The sequence below is a fragment of the Crotalus tigris genome, unplaced genomic scaffold (genome assembly GCF_016545835.1).
Source record: "Crotalus tigris isolate CLP2741 ecotype Arizona unplaced genomic scaffold, ASM1654583v1 scf7180000018419.1029430, whole genome shotgun sequence".
NCBI classification, from domain to species: domain Eukaryota; kingdom Metazoa; phylum Chordata; class Lepidosauria; order Squamata; family Viperidae; genus Crotalus; species Crotalus tigris.
The window spans coordinates 568,657-591,223 of record NW_024096993.1 but is presented as its reverse complement, the minus strand read 5'-3'; the positions used below and the strand labels follow the sequence as shown (position 1 = coordinate 591,223).

Sequence of the window (22,567 nt, the reverse complement as noted above, 5' to 3'; positions counted from 1 at the left end):
CTGCCAGGAGCCAAAAATGACTAGATAACACCTACCGTATTTTCCGGCGTATAAGACGATCCCTGACTTCGGAGAAGATTTGCATGGTTTAGAAAGTCGTCTTATACATCGGAAAATACGGTACTCTATTTACCTATTTATCTATGAAAGAGAACAGCAAGTGGATGTAGTATGCATGGGACCCTAAATATAGAGAGTGACACTATATTGGAGCAGGCTACCATAGACAAAGTTTCAGTATTCTGTCCACTATTCCTTCATCACAAAATCTTGATTTTTTTTTTGTTTTGACACCATGCATTTCTAAAAAGAAAAAGAAAGAAAGAAAGAAAGAAAGAAAGAAAGAGAAAGAAAGAAAGAAAGAAAGAAAGAAAGAAAGAAAGAAAGAAAGAAAGAAAAGAACACCTTACCTTTAAATGCTGGTGCTTTAGCTTTTCTTCTTCTACTTTAAGGCGTCTCTGAGTTATTCTTTCTTGCAGCTTCCTCTTATCCTGAAAATGGCAAAGATGGGCGATGGTATACATAATGGTGTTATTTTTTTTTAAAGTCCATATATCATGTTGATGTGACTGCCGTAGGTCTGCTTAATGACTGCAATGCAACACCGAAGCAGCTCCTAGTCAGCCATTTAGATGTATCTAAAATACCAGGGGCCTGGGTCTTCTTAAGGTTTCTAGCATGCTTGGTTTTTATGCAGGTGCTAGATATTTGTGCATTCATAGGTTGCAACTGCAGTGCTCATTAACAGATGGGATTAAAGGTAATTACACTCATCTTTAGGCATTATTTTTAGCGTGCTAAAGATTTGCAGGCAGTTGCTTAAATTCCTGGAAGTGCTGTCTTTATTGCCTCATTACAGGGGAGAACAGGGCAGATAAAAGGCTCTCAGGCTCTTATTTGTTGACTTTCTTGTAACATAAGAACTACGTAACACTAACTAAAATGTTTTGTCCAATGAGTCCCCAGCTGTTGTTGGCTGCATTGTTATTACTTTGTAGAGGACAATCAGACTGTCGTGGGAAAGGAAGGACGAAGGAGGACATGTTGAAAGAGGCAACTGTGAAGAACAGAAAGCCCAAAGGAATGCAATTGATGGTGGTTTGCTTTGTTTTTTTTCCAGAAGAAGCTATGGTGACCTGGTTTGCACATATAAGCCAAGTTTACAAACCACAACTGCTGGACTCATATATTCTAGACTAGATGACTACTCAACGTGAACTGCAAAGTCAGCTTTGGAACAGAGAAGAAAGATATATCAGATGAGTTAAAAGGAGGGACGAAAGCTTATTACAAATTTCAAACATTTTGATGGAAAGTCTCTTTTCATTCAATGCATGAGAATGTTGCAAACAGAATAGGCAAAAGCCTTTTTTTTACTGTACTTTGCTATGTCTCTCATCACAACTATGGACTACCACAGTTTTAAAACCAATTTACAGCAGCAGTTTGGGTTTTGCTCTTTGTCCATGGCAAACTAACTCATTTGCTAAGACACTGTTATACATTCAGCAGAGACTGTGGTGTAAAATAACTTTGCAAAGGAACTATAGCATTGTTCCTCAACCTTAACAACTCTTGGTGTGATATATAAATTTGATAAACTTAAAAATGTATTGATTGAAACTCTCAGAATTCACCACCAAGCTGGCTGGGGAATCATGGGAGTTAAAGAACGTGCATCTTCAAGTTGCCAAGGTTGGAAAATACCGATCTATATAGGATCCTGCTACCCAGAAATAAAATAAGTACGGTTTGTACCTGTGTGGTTAAAAACCAGTTCCAAAAAGCAGTGCTTAAACCAACAAATGAGGGAACCAAGATCAGAATCCCCCCAAGTTTTGTGAGAGCCATGAGCATGATATTCATTTCCCCAGTTAGAAATTACAGCTGTGAAATTAGAATAGCTATGGTAGACTCGTGCTTTGACCATCTTGTGATTTGAATAAAAAGAAAATAAAGCTGAATCCAGATAAATGTGGGGATCTGCTAACTGTTGGTAATTCTATTTGATTGGAGGATATTTGACCTTCCATGGGCCTAGAAGAGCAGACTGGGGTCTGCATAGTCAGATAAGTATGATGGCAAGAGGGGCTTTCAGTCAGGTGAATTTAATTTATTAATGTGTTGATTGAATTTACCAACTTTGTTAAGAGTGAACTAGCCTATTGTTATCCATGGATTGGTTATTCTCTGGCACAAATTACTGTAATGCTAATTATATGGAGATTTCTGTTGGGTGTGTCTCATAGGGAGTGCATCAGCTTTATTGGCTTATAGGTCATACTCAAAGGACTAGTTTTCATTTATAAATAATTCCTTGATGCCTTGAGTCCTGCTTATCTAATGAAACATTTCTGCAACATGTGTCAATCTCCACTCAGATGGGGGAAAATCAAGGCAGCAAGAACTATGATTTCAGTAAGGTATCTTTGATACTAGTCTGAGGTAAATAAAGAATCTTGGAAAGCGTAAGAGAAATGTTCACATTCAGTTATAGGGAGTTAATTAAAATGGTGTCTCTGTATGCTTTGAAATATTTTTTTCCAGTTTCTCTTCAACTGAGCTAAGTTTTCTCTTCCTTTCCTTTTCTGTATCCTTATAATATGTCATGTTATGAACCAGGAGCTCTATTCATCTGCCTGTTTTCTGTACATGGATAAAACAGCTGGAGGGAGAACTTTCTTAGCAGTGCCACCAACATTATGGATTTTTTTAAACACTGGCTGTTTGTAACAGAAATGTTAAATCATACTTTCATAATCTAGTCTTCCCTTTCTGACTGGCACATGATCATTAATGTTTTCTGGCTCTTTCAATGATTTTTCCCCAGTTTTATTATTTACCTATCTGGTCTTAAGTCACATTTTACTAACTGGTTATTTTTATTGTTTAATGTTGTATTGAAAAGTGGTGTAAGTTGGCTTGCCAGGAGCATATGGGTAGAAAAATATGTGATTAAATAATAAAATAAGAAATAATTAAACCTAAAAGAGAGTTCCAAATCTTTGGTATTATATTACTGAGGTATCATTAAACTTGTACAGAAAATAGATAAGAAATGGGGAATTACAATATATCTAGTGTATTTTATTCATTGCGCAGAAAAAATATTATTCTTGCTGGAACTGTGCTTTGGAGGAGAAACATTCTGGTTGACTTTGTCTTAAACTGAAGTAAAGGAGTAGACATTTTGTAGCATTTCGTGATTTCCAAAGAACCTTGGGAAGAGTATGCTATTGACTTAGTGCAGGGAACTTCAAACTTGGCAGCTTTAAGACTTGTGGACTTCAACTCCCAGGAAGTCCTAGGAGTTGAAGTCCACAAGTCTTAAAGCTGTCAAGTTTGGAGACCCCTGACTTAGTGGCATCTGCTTTCATCCCACTGAATTACCTCTCCCAGGAATTCTCTGCATAGAGAAAGTTACTATATGTCCAAAAGATTCTGCTTTTGAAAACTGCAGAATTCCATTACAAGATAGTCTTTCAATTATTTTCTCTTTGATAGATGTTAAAAACCTAGTTAGCATAAATGAAAGATTTCTTGGCAAAATTGCTGTTAATGGTTTGGTTCTGTAATTTATGTACTTTTTCTCCATTTTTTTTTTTTTTTTTGCTACATGCAGAATACGTCAAGCATGTATTTACTCTGATTTCAGGGAAAAAGTATCTCCCCTGGTTTAAAGATGTTTCTCTGTTCTTTACAAATATATTGGCGTCACACTTAAAAGCTTTTGCTGCCTAAAGCAGAGGACAAAATGATTCTCCCCTTGCCACTTAATAGATTGAAGTCAAGAAGATTGGCAGTTTAATCTTTAAATTGCTTTAAACAACCCTAAAGTTGTTCATAGGGTACAGTGGTGTCCAGGCAGTGCAGAAGAAAAAACAACAACAACAACCTCAAGATGGTGATTATGGCTGCATGACCCACCTCTAAGAGAGAAAGGCGGCATATAAAATAAATAAATACCCCATTTGTATAATGTGTGCCAAGATTGGCACATTTAGAGCAGGAGCAGTGCATTGATCACGCTGCTGCAGTTGGCATCTTGATTTTTATGTTTATGCCCTCTTTGTGGATACTGCTGAAAGGATAGCATCCTTCATCACACCTGAGGCAGCTGTTGGTTAGAAGGCATATATATGTGAGTCCTGCAAGACAGAAAAATGCAGAAAGGCAGCCCCTGTTCAACTGGTTGTCTGTCTTTATCTTGTGGCAGGATCTGGCCAGAGGGAAAATTCATTAAGTTGATGGAATAGCTTTAATTACAAAGGGCTGGAAGGTGGGTGAGTTCTATTCCTAAATTAATGATAAATCTCTGGAGAATGTTTCTTGAATAGAATGGGAGCCTGTGTGCAACTGTTTTTAAAATTTGTTTACTAGACACACCTCTGCTAAGTGGTTTCAGACAGTACAGTTAATCCAGATTTCAAGAACATCCTGCTGCCAGTCTTTAAATTACATACTTTGCTTTCTTCCTGATGATGCCATATAAACAGCCTGAGAAAATCCAGTACCTAACTGAATGGATTATCAGAATGAATTTGTACTTTATAAGTGAACTCCCCAATTACCTGACTTTTCTGGGCAGAATGTTTCTATAAACTGTAACGAAAGCCTGTTTTAACAGACTAACTGGAAGAAGCAGGTATTTGCTATTCGGGAATGTCCATTAAATGCAAAAGCATGTTGTTATGCTTAAACAAGGGACATAAATTACACAATTCAACTTATGTTACTTTATGCAAATATTATATTTTACTTCATATGTATAAATGATATAAATTAAGCCATTGGGGCAATGATATCATTATAAAAATGGCAAACTGCAGAATAAATTTGCTTTGCTAAGTGCAGAGTCTCTTGTATCTAGTAGGTCCCCTAAGTTGAGATTTTCATTTATATTTGCAAACAGGGAACTCTGAATCTTCCTTAGAGTGAGATTGGGTTATTTTTGCTTTTGGTTATTAAATGATATGCATTTTATTGATTTTCAGGGTGCCTGAAGAATTTCTTTGTATGAGTTGGATATTTGATTTTTAAAAAGCAGTTCGAGAATATTCTACCTTTTTCTTTGAAAACTTTGCCCAGCTGTGGACTTCCTATATGTCATAATATAAAATAAACACATCTTCACCCAGTTTAATATCTTTTGGCAACTTTCTGAACTGAATATGGATGGTGGTATACAAATTAGAATGTCTACAATTATGTAATTCCTTTAGGTGCAAAATGTATTTTACGATAAAGCTGACTTTTTATACTCTTTTATTATCACGGATATGGAAAAACCTTTGATCCACTATTTACAAAGAGGCTATGGCAGGCTTGCGAAAAAGTTTGTAAAACTTATTAGCCTGCATCTTTCACCTGACAATTTGCCTGACTGTTCATTTTAACATTTTTAAAAGGTGGTAGTTAGGAAGGAGATGGGAAAAACTCAGGTGTCTTCCCTTTCCCTTTCTTTTTAAGCTTTGTTATTTGAAACATTTTTTTATTCATTTATTCAATTGTCTATATTGAAAAACCTGGCTAGATAGGTGATAGTTTTATCTGTTGATCAATGAGAGGTCTTTTATTCATAGATGGAGAAAGAATGGTTGATCTAAGAGTGGTTAGCAATTAAAGAATATATGCACAGGGTAAATACTCTGAAAAAGTTAGCTTATTTTTCCTGAAGGATATTGTGCTCCATTTGAAAATTGTTCCTTTAGATCTAATCAATGATGTCTTTACAGAGCAGGCAAAGCCTGTAGACCCAACTTGTCAAAGCATAGGAGTATGAAGGTCATTTTAGGTCAACAGACACCCAGAAGACAATACATTTTGATATTACAATGTCTTCATCTTTGTATCTTCTGATTAACACAACACCTTTGAGAACATTTTCCCACAGGCACAACACATATCATTGACTTTTAAGGAACAAAATCTCCTGACTGTAGTATGAATTGATCTGAATTTCACCTACGCTGCTCTTTAAACAATCGCTCTTTAAACAATCACAACCCCAATTACTTGGGTGTTCTCCAGAATTATCAACAAATATTCCTTCAGCTAGGCAGAAGTCTGGTTATTTACGTTCAAGCTATGGATATGTCGAATTCCTTCTCTTTTCTAGTTTTCTGTCCTGGCGTCCTTCAAATGCAAAGTTTCTTCAAAGAGTCACTCAGACCTAATGACAGCATTGCAGAAGCCTGACGTAAAACATAGTGTGACTCCAGCATCTGTTGCAATCGGTGCTCTGGAGCTGTCAGCTTAGATGCCCACTGTGAAGGTACTTGGGCTAAAGAATTATGCCGCTCTTCAAACTGGTGGGGCTACACAGTCACATCAAATAAGAATAGAAAACAAAGGGCTTCTGAGAGTAGAAGACTACATTATCAGCCACTGTGAGAATGAGAAAGTATAATTTTCTTAACATGTATATGTTTTTTACTTACTGTGATGGCCTGAAATCTTTCCTTGAGCAGTTCCTCTTCTTCCATTCTGGAAGTGAAACAAACACGCAGGTTGTGAAATCTACAAAGGAATAGCAGACTCTGGTGTATAAGAAGGTTTCCGGTTAGATGCTTTGAGAGAAAAGAGAGAGAGAGAGCTAATTCCACCAAGGAAGGAAGGATCCTGACTTAGTTGGACTGTCTCCGAAGAGAGAGCAAATCTGCTCACATAGACACATGCAACAGGGTGTGCTGAAGAGGCAGACGTCCAGAACCCTGGCATCAGTTGACTGACAAGTTTGAACGGCAGAACATAAGCCTTTTCCTTCTGCAGCAGCTGCCAATTCTTTGTTGTAATAATACACACACTTTGCATGCCACAGATTAACTCTGAAGTGCCCAAATATTTTCTTTTCTTCCTATTCCTCCAGCCAGAACACCAATCGCATATGGCTGTGGAATTCCTTTTCAGATTTTGTTTTAATGAGCAAAACAGGAAACATTGGGCCTTTTTAACCCTTGCTTATCTTTTCACGCTGCTTGAGAGGTCAGAAAAAAGAAGGGCAAGTATTTTTGTAGCGGACTACAAGGATTTGAAGCTTTATCTTAATGATGCCTAGCAGCTTCTCTATAAGGTGGAACTATTCCCATGTTGTCAAAATGAAGACTTCCGGCTGAGAAAAAAGAAATAGGCTAAAAATTAATGAGAAATTTGGACTCGAGTAGAACTCTTGCTTAATTCTATCTATAATGTCTCAGGACACACTCAGAGGTAGTTCTTGACTTACAACAGTTCACTTAGTGACTGTCTGAAGTTACAACAGCACTGAAAAAAGTGGACTTATGACCATTTTTCACACTTTATGACCATTGCAGCATTCCCCATGAACACGTGATTTATATTCGGATGTTTGACAACTGACTCACATTTATGACGGTTGCAGCATTCCGGTGTCATGTGATCACCTTCTGATAAACAAAGTCAATGGGGAAAGCCAGATTCACTTCACAACCATGTTATTAATTTAACAATTGCGGTGATTCACTTCGCAACTGTGGCAAGAAAAGTCGTACAATGAGGCAAAACCCGCTTAACAAATTTCTCACTTAGCAACATAAATTTGGGGCTAAATTGCAATTGTATATTGAGGATCACCTGTATACCCAGAGAGATTTATTTCTTCTGTCCTCAAAGTGGGAGGGAGGATTGTCTAAATTTAATTAAATTTATATACCACCACAAGTGTTCAGTCTAACTATCTCATTGGCAGTTCCTATGAGAATGAAAAAGAACAGCAAAAAAAAAAAAAAAGAACAGAAAAGAAAAGAAAAGAAAAAGTGCCATCTTCCTTGCCAGGAAGCCAAGTTTAAATGTCCAAGAAGAATACAAAAGAATGAAAGTGATCTGCTCAAACTATATACCCATTTTGAGCATTTTGGAAGGGCCATTTGACAAACGATTTCTTTTAAAGGTGCTTTGCAGGCTGGTGACACTTGGAAGAATGGTGCTCTTAGCCTCCCCCCTCCCTCTCCCCCCCTCCAGCTAATGATTCTCAGTCAAAAAGGAAACCCCAACAGGGAGAAGAGGTGGGCTCATTTTGCACGTGTGCAACTGGAAGGGCAGGTTAAGCTGAAATCAAAGTCCAGAGCAGCAACAGTGTGGCCACAGGGCAGATACATAGTCAAGGTCAGACAGTTTATAGGTTGTAGGAACCTGCTTCAATAGGTTGCGTCAGACTAACAAGACTGAGGCAGGGCAGTACTTAGTTGGTGAAAGGCAGCAAGAACTGTGCTAATTGCTCTTTCAAATGGTGCAAGGAACCCTTTCAAATGGTGCAAGGAATCTCCAGGCGTGGCTGGTGGTTCTTGGTGTGGATTTTTGTGTGCCCATAAACAGAACCACCAGAGCTGTTGTCACCACAGCCATCTTCTTTTGTTAAGAAAAGCCACTTCCCATTTGGGTACTGTTCATAAGTGGCAGCCAAATACTGGTTTATGCCTTCTCTCGGTGAACCTGGCAGTTTTCAACGGTGATTGTTTCCTAGAATTCCAATTTTGTGGTGCTGCAAGTTCAAGTTTTGAAAGCTGGTGCTCTTGTCTGACTTCTGAAACCCGTAAGCCAGCCCCTCCCAGTACTCAGCATTCCCAGTCAGCACACCATAAAAGCATTGTTTCTGTAATGACCTTCACAGCATATATGAAGAGTAAGCAACCAAGACAGTGATACTGATGACTTAAGGAGATTTTCATTTTCTGTAAATTACTAGGTAACTTTGCCTATAAACTGAAAGGGAAGTTTTAAAAAGTGAACAAAAAATAGAAAGTATTGTTGACGCAATGTATTGTGTGACATAGAACCTTATACAATTCAGAAGATATTAATTAGAGTGTCCCCCCCCAAAGTTAGAATTGGATGTTTAATCTCTTAAAACGAGAATGAACTTTCCAGCAAAGTCTTAAGTGGCTTTAAACTGCTGTGTGAAACACAGCAAGTTCTTTCCTTTTCTTGTTAAAAGGGCAAGCATTCTAAAAATACACACAATGCTGGCAAAGCAGGGGTTTGTTTTCGGAGCCTTTTATTACAAATCCCTGACCAAAGTGGAATGTGAATTATTTAAGATGTTATATGATATGGGGCATTGTTTCATAGCTCCAGTATGAGGTAAAGTTACCTTATGAATTGCTCAAGTATGAATGGGTGTGGGAACTGGTCAGTATCTTTTTTTTCTTCTGTAAAGTATACAGTGAATGTAGCATGTGAATCTTATATTTGAATATTTTAAATGTAAGGAGAAATGAAGAGGGAAAATTTTCTCATCACTTGTGTCTACATGACTGGAAAAAGTTTTCTCTCTTGTCAACTGTAGCTGTTAGGCAGAACTTCCAACTCCTATTTTAATGGATTCTCCTGAAAAAGTTGTATTTTGGAAATCTGGATGACCTAAATGAGTGTCATAGTGTGGCTATAACCTTATGCAGCAAATATGCCATTTCATCCTTGAGCATTTCTTTCTCAGATTTCTGAGTAGATCAACTTAATGTCATATGATCTTTTTTAATTAGTTCAGTGTTTTGGGCGTTCAGCTTCAAAAGTTAGTTCCTTCTAGCACTGCTGTCTTCCACAGTTGTGCTTAATTTGGTTCTTATGTTAGGATAGTTTTAATCCATTATAGATGTCACTTTGTTTATTTCATTTATTCCCTACTTTACTGCTCTGCTGAGCATTCCAGGCAGGTAACAAAATCAAAGGATTTATATACGAGAGAGAGAGAGAGAGAGAGAGAGAGAGAGAGAGAGAGAGAGAGAGAGAGAGAGAGAGAGAGAGAGAGAGAATATATAAAATAAAGGATTTATTTAAAATAATCATAAAATAAATGTGAAAGCCATCTAATAAATAGAATGTCAGAGAAAGAGATAGGCCTTTATAGATTGTCTAAATGCTGTTACAGTGAGACAAAATATATCCATTCAGGAAGTGCATTCCATTACACTGCAGAAAACTCTTTTTTACGTGTATAAAAAAATTGGCTTCTAGTGTGGAGAAGGTGGATAGATTATATTCAGAATAAATATGGAACTTTAAAATTCCATTTATTTTATGATTAACTTTTTCTTGATGTAATAATTATTATTTATAGAACTTTATAATATTCGATTTATAGTAGATTTCTTTATATTATTATTTTTAAAGTTTAGAGGGAGTTAAGGGTTAAGTATGAATTTGTTTATTGTATAAATTTTTTGTTTTAAAAGTTATAGCTTGTGTTTGTTTTGTTTACAATAACCCTGTATTTTGCTCCGGGAAGTGGGGGGGGGGGGGGTAGGGCAGGAGGGGATGAGTGGGATTAAGTAGGTCAGATATATAGAAATATTAATGTATAAAATAGATAGAGTAATTCAGAGGGAGGTGCCGCTTGGGTATTTCCCCTGAACTGTATCCGAAGAGGGATGAGAGGGGAAGAGGAAGGGATGGAAGGAAGTTGGATGGGAGGAAGAGATGAGGGGAGAGAGAGGAGATGAGAGGAGAGAGGGAGTAGGGAAGTAGGAAGGAAGGTCGAGAGGGTCGATGCAGTCGGGGGGAGATAGACGAGATAGATATAAGGTCTTATTTTAAAGGTATTTTTATTATATATATATATATATATATATATATATATATATATATATATATAATGTATTGAAAGTATTAATTGTATTGAAAATTGAAATAAAATTTTTTACAAAAAAACAACAACAAACAAACAATAAAAATATCCTGATCCTCACAGGAAAAAAAAAAAGTTGGCTTCTAACAGGGGAAGCATCTGCAAGAAAATCTCTTCAGGCAATACTGGAAAGCATTCTCATAAATTATACAGATGTGTGTAAATATTTAATTTTATTTTTGTGACTCATGCTTTGGAAAAAGTGCATTACTTATTATTTTAGATGCAACATAAATAACAAAGAAGCATAGAGTAGAATGAGAAAAAGAAAAAAAAACCCAATTGGCTTGTATATACTTATCAAAACTAATCTTACTGTACATATGTTTACAACATATTAATAACTAAGGAAGTTCATTTAACATTAAAAAATAAACGTTTGCAATAAATAAAGAAAAAAATGTATAAAGTACTATATCCATATCAAAATCTATAATTGTCCAGTTGGGATGCACAGTATGCAATAAAACAGGGAGAGAAATTTTTCAGGCCATTGCTGGGGTAGTAGTATTCTTCCAAATTTATAATATCATTTCTAATATAAAAATATGCAATTCCAATTTTTATTATCCTGTTACCTGCCAAATTTTTGACATACACTCTAATGCAAAAGTCCATGATTATCTACAAAATCCAATTTTTTTTAGATAGATTTAAAATGTGTTAAACTTAATTTCAAAAAGCTGATTCAAAAATGAAATCAATTTACAACTTGCAGCTTTTTGTTTTTCTCTAAATAAGGTTTGACTGAAATTCTCAACCAACAAAATGTTATTTCTTTGAAATGATTTTTTTCTCCAAAGAAAGATCATGCAATGACCTAAGTTATTTTGTAATATCTTGCAAAGAACTTTTCAATAGGCTACATTTGTCTGCTCTGTAACTTGATGCCTCAACTTTTGGCTTATTTAAGAGTGTGCCCAACTGAACAACTGACATTTTATCTTTCAAATGTTTTTTAAAGCATTTGGACCTCTCTGAATACGTCTAAGATAAATGTTCAGTTTTTGCAACAATCACCCACAAAAGAATGTGGACTGAGCTGTTAAAGTTTAGTAAGAAGATGATTTGTTTGTGTCAATTTTCCTTTATGAGACTCCGTTATTGATTACATAGCAAATCAGTGTTGGCTCACCTACTTTCTATCCTTCGCTTTATCTCTGATAATTGTAAACATTTAGTTCATAGTTTAGTTTTAAACATTTAGTAAGATTGTTATCAACTTTTCTTTACCATTTGTCTACTTCTTGTGGATTGTTTGGCACAGTAATGACACCATGTTTGAGGCTTTTATTAAATATCACTGTGTTAAGTTTTTTTTTATGAGAACTTATTCTCTCTTTTGAAACTTGTAGCAAACTGCTCTCAACATTGGCTGAGTATAAGATTCAATCTTTGATGGCCCATTCACAAAAATGCGCAAGAACTAACCTTAGAATATAACATGAGATGTAGAATGGGCATCAGCAACCTACTGATTGGAAGACCATTAACAAAAGATAATAAAAAAAATCCACATCCAACAGATCAGGGTAGACATTCGATGTTGAGGGCCACAGTAGGCAAATATATAATTCAAAATGGATGAAGCTATATCCAATATATGGCTAGGGTAGGATTTTCCATTTTGGCCCTGTTTTGGTGAGAATTTTTCCCCCTTGTGGTTGCTTTTTGTTGTTATTTGTAATTGTGTCATACATACCCACATAGCTTTCCACAAGATTGCCAGTAGAAGACTATCACTTTGCCAAATGGCTTCAGTTCCAACAATTCCTTAAATATTTGGTCCATTTAAGTTTGTTGCTATATAGGTAGTTCTTGAGTTGCAATGGGTTGCTTAGCATCTGTTTGATATTACAGTGGAGCTCCCCATTTACAACCCAGTTTTGAATGGCCAGCCCTCCCTTGCAATCCCATGATCATATGTTGAATGCTCATCAGCTGGCCAGCATTTATGGCTGTTTGCACAGTTTCACTAACACATGGCTGCATTTTACATTTTTGCCCCAAACTGGCATTTATTGCAAAATCAGCCCATGTATGAACAATAGGTTCACTTTACAATTGCAGTGTTTACTTAACAACCATGTTATTCAGTTTACAACCACAGGTTTTGTTTTATGACTGCCATGTTGCATTTAACAAACATTGCAAGAAGGCTCATAAAATTGAATTGGTCATATGGGTGACCTGCTTGATGATTGTCATGACTTATGACTGTAGTGGATAGGCTCCATTACAGTCATAAGTTGAGGATTACCTGTATTTTTCCTTCAATCAATTCGTTCCTTCCCACCCTTTAGATTAGTCTTAGTGAGAAATGGATTTATGAGGTAAAATGAAAAATAGAGCAGGTGTTGTTCTCTAGTTTTAAGCTTGCTTTGTCTGTGATCGTTCCAGAATCAAAAGAGTATATCTTGACAGCTCTAAAGCTATAAAAAAGCCATAATTGGTAGATTCCTCAGAGAAGGAATGATAAATCTGGCAATTACAATTAAAGTACATTCCTTTATGGTTATTATTTTTAGATAACTGATGCCGCTAAAAGTAAACAATCTGCTCATAAATTTTAACCTACCTTTGCAGCAACTGGTTTTAGGCAAACTTTGATTCTGGATGTGATGGATGCAGATGTAGCAACACAAGGCTTGGAGACATTGCAACTGGCCTAATGAAGATTTGATTTTGGAGAAGCATAAATAGCTTTACAATCTGTGGAATGAAATATATACAGCAAAGGGGAGGACACTTTGCTGTATATATTTCATTCTACGGATTGTAAAGGTATTTATGTAGCAATTTGCTTTGCCAGTGCTTTACCACAGAAGATATTGAAATAACTATATTAAGAACTGACTGGGGATTGTGAAGATTAAATGATTATACTTTGCATTTAAAAATATAATATGAGCCTTGCAGGATGAAATCAACAATTGGAAACAAATATAGATACACTCTTATTCTTAGGATTTTATTCCAAAAGGCAATCTTAAATAACTGTACAGATGAGGAACTGCATCAGCTGCTGTTGCTTCACCCGTAGCTTTTGATATACAGTATTCTAAAATGGTGCTTCACCGAATTGCAATAGCTGTAGAACACACCCTGATCTGGATTAAAATTGGAGGCATATTTCATTATGTTATATTCCCTGGATTAATACAAAGTGAGAGAAGGCAAGAGTTCTCTGCCTTGTTTCTGTTTGGAAAGCATAAAGAAAACCGAAAACGGTGACTCATTAAAAAAAAAAAAAATCTAACAGCTTCTTCAGAAGGCTTTTCATTTTTCTACATTTTCTCTGTTTTCAGCAAGAAGTGATGGAAGAAACATCAGAACTAGGACTCACCCAAAGTTGGTCAGACAATTCTCATGCAATGGCATTCCAGCAAAGGGTTGGAGGTTAGATCTTTATATAAGACACCACTAAATAAATATATCATTTTACAGATGCCTCACATTTCTGAAATTATTTTTCTAAAATATATCATTGTTCAATGGTCGGGAGGATACATAGCTCTCGAATGTCATTGCTGTCATTCTTATGTTCTCAGAAAGAATAACATTACTTGGCCACACCACTGAGGCTTGTCAGCGGAGTTTAGCATTATGCATTGTGTTTAACTAGTGGTGGGATTCAAATATGTGAACAACCGGTTCTCTGTGTGGATGCCGCTTATGGAAGTCCATTCTGGGCCTGGGCAACAAAAAATTAGCTACTGGTTCTGGCGAAGGGATGCGAACCGGCTGAATCCCACCACTGTGTTTAACTTCATTCCATGTAACCTAATGTATAAATATGTATAAATGTTTCATTTAATCTAATGTATAAATCTATTTCAAATTTATACCTTTCTGGATGTTATGTTTTCCAGAGTGGCCTTGTTTTCTAAAATTGCATTCTCTCTCTTTTTAAAATATCCACCTGCTTTCAATAGCTTTGCCATAGGTCTCCTTGGCAGATCTCTCTCTTTTAGGAGCAACATTGCCCACACAAGTTGTTAAAGAAGTTACAGTTTGAATTTAGCAACAGGAAAGTGGGTTCACAAAAGCAATTTAATGGCTAGATTCTTTGCTAAAAATAACATTGAAAGCCACTAGGGTAAAATTCTTGTTTACATTTGCTCAAAGGAGGTCATTCTGGTGATAATATTCTAGTATAAAGGGAGATCATTTGCCATGTTCCAGACGGTTTGGTATAGAAATTCCTCAAGTCACATAAGTATGTTTGGTAGTAAGGGCTAATGGGAGTTGTACTTAAGATTTTGGGAGTATGTGGTACATGTACTGCTACTCTTGATCCATTGAGTAACCATTGTTTCAGACTAGGAGAGGAGAGACCTGGATTCAAAATCTTATTTAGTAACTTTGTACATGTTACCATTTCTAATTTACTGTTGAAATGATTAACTGCTAACTGGGATAAAAGTGAGAGAGAGAGCGTGTTTCAGTGCCTCAAATACCTTGGAAGTAATTAACAAAACAAAGCAAAACATAAAGGAGAGGATCATATCTATTCTATGCAGAATGGAAGTCTAAATTAGGCTTAATTCAAAGGATTGTGGGAGGTAAAGTGGTAAAAATAAATAGAAGAGAAGAGAAAACTGGAGAAAATTACAAAATACAAAGACCTGAACAATAGAAGTAGAACAACTGTGGCGAAACAAAGCAAACATAGTACCAATATTAATAAGTGCCTTTGGTGGAATCCCAAATAACTAGCATATCACTTACAGCTGATAAAATCACCACCAGTCAATTGCAAAGGCAGCTTTACATGGAACAGTTTACAGACTATGACAATACCTTTATTATTAAACTACATCTGCCTGTCCCATCTCCTTGATAGATGGATAAAATGCCAAACCTAATCTAAACATATGGCTGATTATACAAACAATAACAATAACAATAGCTTACATACTGCAACAATACTTTTAGTATATTAAACAACATCTGCCTATCCTTTGGGAAGGACTCAACAAGTGGACAAAAATGCCAAATCTAGTCTAACCATCTGGCTGATTGTGTGACCAACCATAATCTCGTGAGAACTATCTCAAGAAATATCTGAAGGATGGTGAAGAAGATGCACTGAAGTGAATATACATTGTGAAGGCTTTCTGAATATCCAAGAGACCAAACTGACCTATAAAAAAAGACCAAATTAAAAATAGAAGATAGTCATGGCAAAGAAAATTATTACATTGTCAATACACAAAAAAGTGGCAGGCAAAGCAGAGAACAAGAAGACCTGCCAATGGCTAAGGACAGAAAAATTAAAAAAAAAAAGACCAAGCCTTAAGAACAAATGCATACAAAGACACAATTGAGAAGACAGCAGTAGATAGCAAATGCCAACTCTGCAAAGAAGCTGAAGAAACAGTGGACCACCTAGATAGCTGCTGCAAGATGGCCGCACTAGATTGACTAAAAACAAGGGCATGACAAAATAGCAACAATGGTACATTGGAAGAAATACCATTTGCCTTCAAGCAAGAACTGGTGGGACCAGTCATCATCATCATCATCATCTCAGAACAGTTTTATTATAAATGCTTTCTGTAGCCCTACACAATAACTTCATATAGAGAGTGATCATCAGCTGTTCCAGTAAGCTAATTTGAAATGCTGTAATTTATTGAAATAATAATTGGGTCCCTGCCCTGAAACATCCTTCAATTAACCAACATTATCCTGCTGTTACTGTGTCCAGAACTCAGCAGAGAGAAGCTAAAGCCAATGAGAATTCTTTATGGGCCAGTTCTGAACACTTAGTTGGCCTGCTCCAGGCTGAGAGTTGGTTATTATGTGTACTGATGGAGCTTTATCAGACACTTCAAGCTGGGTAAAAGTTAAAATGAGAATCAGAAGAAAATAAATATAAATCATGGTGGACAATGTGTGGCTTTTCAGATGTTTCTAAATTATAAGTCAAGGCATACTTCATCTTAGGCTATGTTGATCCAGAGAGATATTATGGCTATTGCCTCATACATTCCAGCTCTTTCTCACTGTGTATTTAGCATGGCCCAGTAAAAATAAAGTAAGGCTAGTTATTTTAAACTGATTTTATGTTATTCTAGTTTTTTTAAATATTGCTTTTCCTTTGAGTTCTATGGATTATTTTTATCTGATACGACATTTCTTATTAAGCTGGTACAAAAATATCAAAATCAATTAAAAGGTAAAGGAAAGCCTGGTTTCAGATCACAGGGAGGCATGTAAACATGTAGGCTCAGCTGAATGTGCTTGTTAACATTGCAGACATTTATGCTCCAAGGTTAATGCTTGTAGGATCATCAGGCTTGTAGAACATTAGGGTCCATAAGTTGCATGCATGCCCTGGTCATCAAGCCATTTTAAATCAGCTTTTTTCTAATTGGTGCCTTCTAACTGTATTGAGGCAACAGCTGCAAGAAGCCTTAGCCAATATGCTCTTGACTATGCTGGTTGGGAATTCTTGAAGTCATCCCTAAAACATCTGGAGGACACCAGATTTACAAGTTTGTGTTAATTCCTTGTTAATTTGGCTCTGAACACTTGCAGAGACTATAACCAGTCTTTCTGCATATTTGCACGGTATGTATTAGGCTGTTTGAATTCCCATGATGGTTTATTGTGGTAGAAAGAAAGGAAATCCATCATGCCAGCCTGGTCGAAATGTTGCATTGTGTTAATTACCGGATGCAGAGCTATCTTATTTTCTGGGAGAATTGCCAACAGAAATGCCAATGCCAAGAAAACAGACCACTAGACAAATGCACACATGGGCATATACACAAAGGGCAAACTAGTTTGCTTGTGCACTTCTTATAGCAGGAAATGGCAGTCAAGCTTCTAATGGGATGAAAACAATGACATTCCTCTGCCAAAGGCTTTGCATCAGATTGGGCAGTTAAAAATAAACTATAGTGCCATTAAAAAACAAGCAAGCTAACATGGTTACATACTAATCACACACATCATTGTTATGTACCAGTCCAGAACAGCAACATTTGTTTTAAATTTCAAAATCGGTTCCAACGTTAATGCTAGATTTGGCTTGGCAGCCTTGGCATGGAATGAAACCCTATACATATTTGTCTGAGCAAAGCTGATGAGTGTGTTGTGTTATGGCTGCAATCCTGTGTTGTGAGATGAAAGGCCCCTGAACTCAGTTGGTTTAAAACAGCTCTACATGGACAGAATTAAGAGTCTATTTCTCTTAGAAAAGGAATGCACTTTGATTTGCTAGGAAACCATCTAATGAATTAAACATCTGATTTCTAGATCTTAAAAAAAATAGGTTTAGACTAGGAATGCACATTTTCCCATTGGTTGGGCAGGCCACTCATTGTCCTTGAGTGGCCTGCCCAACCTGCATTTTCAAAAGTGCCAAGGCAAAAACAATTTCATTAAATTAAATTCACATCTTCAGTTGATTTGCTCAAACATCAATTTAATAAAATGTCAATGCTGTACAATTATTTTCCAATTGTTATGCATGTCAATTTTCTTCGTTCTCTTTCAAAATTTCAGTTTGTAGTATAGGTTATGTAAGTAAGGATTATGTACACCCGGGGGGTACTCAAGGAGGCACACTTCAAACAAAATATACAATAACAACAAAAGATGACGTAAGTGTAGAACTAGAAAGTCAGTTGTTCAGATGCTTTATTCTAACTCCAGCTCTGCCATCCATTACTCCACAGATCAGTTTGGGTAAGTCAAAATTTTGCTTTCAAAACCCAGCAAATGGCATTAAATCCTTTAAATAAGCTGCTTTCCCCTCTTTTTTTTCCCTTTATCAATTAGCTTCAGTCTGATTTGCCTAAGCATTAATCTTAGAGGTGGATGATCTATTTGCCTCATGTCTTTTCTCTTCCTTATCCCTGCTAACTATAATTTTTCTCTTAGTATCCTATATCTTAATTTTAATGGAGGCTGGTTACTGAGCAGTACCACATAAAAACCACGATCCTAACAAACTTGGAACTCCCTCCATATAACCTTTCTATAGTGAATGGGTCAATGTGATAAGGCTATTTTGTTTCCTCTCTCTCTCTCTCTCTCTCTCTCTCTCTCTCTCTCTCTCTCTCCCTCTCTCCCTCTCCCTCTCCCTCATACCAGAAAAAATAACTTGGAAACCTTAGACCATTCTCTTAAGATTGCCCTGGGCGTTGTTAAGATAATCTTATCCAAGCAACTAACAAATGTTTTTCTTTTTTCCTTGCACAAGAAATTCTACATCCTGTACCATTGGAAGAAAACTTTCCATTGCTCTGTTCCTTAGTTTAAATGGATCTCCCTTCCTATTTTCTATCACTAACAACTTTGTTAAATCTTTTAAGACTAAAAAAAAAAAAAAAAAAGACTTGTTAACAGGGTTATAGGTTTCTCTGTAAACTGCAATATGATTTTTAAAAAGTGACTGGCATGTAACACTCTTAGGTAAACAAAAAAAAATGTATTGGGCTGGTTTCCCACCTTCTTCTTCCCGTTTAAAAAATATTTTGTGTCTCCCTCTGCATCTCTATCATCTGATACATTGTAAATATTGCACCATGACTATATGTATTTTTAAAAAAGAAATCTGATTCAAAATAACGGTGTTTCTGTAAGTTCCATTGAACTGACCACGAACTGAATTGAAAACTTTAAAAAGCAACTCATGAGAAGTACGAAATGAACCCTAAGTGTTACATTAACTCTTCACCAGAATCAGCTCTGCCATTATGCACATTATAAAGTCAGTTAATTATTTAATTGAGGCGAATATGTGTTTGGTAACAAGGCCTTCAAAAACTGAATTTATATTCCATTTTGTTATTATGACAGTTTTAAAGAAAACTACCCAGGATATTAGTAGAGATTATGAGTAAGGGAGGCTATTTTCACATCCTGCTTTGGGACATTGGCCTGACCATCAAAGGAATGAAATTATAGGCTGTCTATGGTTCTTTTCTGATCAATCAGGAGTTGTTTTTTTCCTTAAGAAACGGTGAACCATCTTTGCAGGAATTCAGTAGATATGAACATCCTGAATTTTTGCACACCATTAATTTATTTTCATCTTTGTGTTGTCTTTCCATGTTGTTAGTAACAAAGGTAAAATCTCTTTCACGTTTGACTGTGTGACTAGCCATGATGATATACTTATCATTGCCTTCTAGTCTTTAAAAATAGTTTAGTTTACAATTCTGGGATTTCCTTTCAAGCTTACAACTTTGGGATGTCAGACAAGTGTAAATGAAATCCCATCCTGCTTTGCTTTTCTAGATCAGATGAAGCCCACTCCATTCCTTCTATTTTTCCAGGACTGTGATAGCAACTTGGTGCCTTCTACATGTTTTGAACTTCATTTCCCATTTTGCACAGCTACTTCTGTGTTTTCTGGAACTACTGGCAATTGTTTCCAAAATACCCAAACATGCGAAAAATACTAAACTGAGAATCACTAGGGAGTTGGATGGCAAAGAAAGAAATATGTATGCTAGACCATATGCCAACTGATCACTATTATGAAAAAAAGGAGTGTTTTGCACGCTCTGGAATATAGATGAGTTTATTAAAGAGGGAAAATGGAAAGGAAATGATTTAAAAGAAAATGAATAGTTCTCCCAGTATCTGTTATTACATTTAGTATGGATTTTCCTGTTGTTTGATTTTCTTTTAATGTAAAGGGAAAGAAATAGCATAATGCTAAGAATCTTGATATTTGCTTTGAGCATTCTAGATAGAAAAACAGAAAGAATGATTTATTTCATATAGATAAATATTCAGTGCTGGTGCTTTTCAGCAATATGGTTCATCCCAAAGGAAACCATTACATCTTTTGTAAAATACAAAAGATTAAAACAGTATTTGATAAAAACATTTTTAACTGTGAAACATGATTATACATGTAATGATACAGCAAACTCTACTTTTTCTACAGTTTAATGCCTCCCACTGCAGAGGGCATTTGAAAGCCCATAGTGCATAGTAGCTAGTAGAGCCATATGGCATTTTTGAAATAATTTGGAAAAAGTATTGCAAAGGAGGCAGAGGAGGGGGAGACGGGGGAGAGGGTCACAATCTCAGCATCTGCCTGCAACTCTTTAAAGCAGCTGCATCTTCTCAGATTACACAGAAGCCCTCAACAGCTGCTGTGGGATCCCAAGACAAGCAGTTGTTTTAAATTAGTTGCAGACAGGTACATGGCTGTATCCATGTATACCCTGAAGCACTTTTTCAGAACAGGGACTGCAACACTGCTCAGCCTTTCCACCGTTCAGTTTTGATCAGATCCATCACATTGTCACTCCAAGTTCATTGTTTTCTCTGAACTCTGTTAACTTCACATTTATCTCATCTCCATATTGTTTATAACTGGAGAAAAAGAATTGGATGACCCCAATCAAGCAAACCTTTTCACTTGCCACATTCATAAAATTGCATACAAGGTCCAAGTGATATGGATCTCCATTTGTCATCCCTTCTTGTTTCCTGCCATTTTCCCCATCACATTTGTTTCCACCCCACAAATGAAGAGAATGGCAGATAAATTTGTTAGATTTATACCTTATCTTTGTTGCAGGACCTTAAGGTACATACATATCCCCCCCCCCAACAAAAAGCCTAAAGAAAGAAGTCATCTAATTAGCTTCCATGACTGAGGGTGGCTTTGAATCTGGATTCCCCAGCATCTTACTTCTATGCTACTTTGGTACCCCATACTTCAGATCACACTGTTGAAACCTGGAGTCCTTCATCTGAAAGCAGCCACAATCGGCAAAGAAACTGAAAGTGTTTTCAGTTATTTTATTTTGATTAAACTTGCATAGCTGTTAGGTTCATGAGTAGTTCAGGCTTGTTTAGTGCAGATTCAAGCCCAACATTTACCCATCTCCTTTATCTATGATCAGCTACTGTTGCTACCACTGGAATTTAATGTCCCAAAGGTGTTTTTTCAAGAGGCAACTGGACTTTTTTGTTTTTCTTTGAAGACATTTTGCTTCATATCCAAGAAGCTTGGATGACTGAGAATCTCCATAGGCACTGGAATTTAATATAAACTTTCTAAATCCTACATTTCCCCCTTTTTATAATGTTATTCCTTCTTTTTGCATCCTTCATATCCCTGAACATCAGATTGAAATAAGCACTAATGCTGTTTATTTCATCTTTCTTTCTTTCTTTCTTTCTTTCTTTCTTTCTTTCTTTCTTTCTTTCTTTCTTTCTTTCTTTCTTTCTTCCTTCCTTCCTTCCTCCCTCCCTCCCTCCCTCCCCCCTCTCTCTTTTTGGGGGGGTTGTTCTGCTTTTTGATTGGAAGGGAAACTCAGAATATGCCTTTCCAAGTCAAAATGGTACACCCAAAAGCTATAACACTGCAACAGAACAAAAACTAAACAGTATAAAACAAGAATGGATACACTCAAAGTACATAATAAAAAGGATAAAAACAGCAATTAAATGGCTATCCTTGTTCAATTATGTCACAGACAAATAAGAATGTTATCTTGAAACATTCTCCTTGGCCTTTGCTCTTTTTGTTAACTTGCTTTGGTCAACACAGATAGGAAATGTCGGGTGCCAGTGAATATAAAACAACAGCAAAATGGTTGGTCTATACATTGTTGTAAAATGAATTACTTGCCTCCCAGTGCTGAATGACTTTAATCTTAGCTTTCTGATGGTGGTCAACCTTTAAGTCTGCAAGGATAAAATCTCAGTAGATTGCCATAGGTTTTAGAAACATTGGCATTATTTAATTGCTATAGTCCTAAAAATGGTCATACTTTGGCAAAGTATATATTCTTTTTGCAGATAAATAATGCTTTTTGGTACTCTGACCCTGGCATAAAATTCTTGACATTTCTCAACGTTCATAAAGATTTTTGTGCTGTTTTGCTATCATTTATTTGTTTTAGAAAAAAGGGGGCAGCATCTCAGTTACTCCAGAGT

At 36.3% G+C, this 22,567-nt stretch overlaps 1 protein-coding gene across 4 annotated transcripts in view; it reads right to left on the bottom strand.

Annotated features, from left to right (window-relative positions):
- PALMD (palmdelphin) overlaps window positions 1-22,567 on the bottom strand; it is a 67,444-nt gene that overhangs the window by 27,483 nt on the left and 17,394 nt on the right. For 2 of the 4 annotated variants that reach the window (XM_039352264.1, XM_039352267.1), the window contains exons 2-3: window positions 6,441-6,486; window positions 411-491 (exon numbers count right to left, since the gene is read on the bottom strand). In XM_039352264.1, coding sequence (XP_039208198.1) covers window positions 411-491; window positions 6,441-6,486 — 127 coding nt within the window. Of the gene's footprint in view, window positions 1-410; window positions 492-3,966; window positions 4,149-6,440; window positions 6,520-22,567 lie in introns of all 4 variants that reach the window. The other 2 variants (XM_039352265.1, XM_039352263.1) reach the window with 2 other exon arrangements.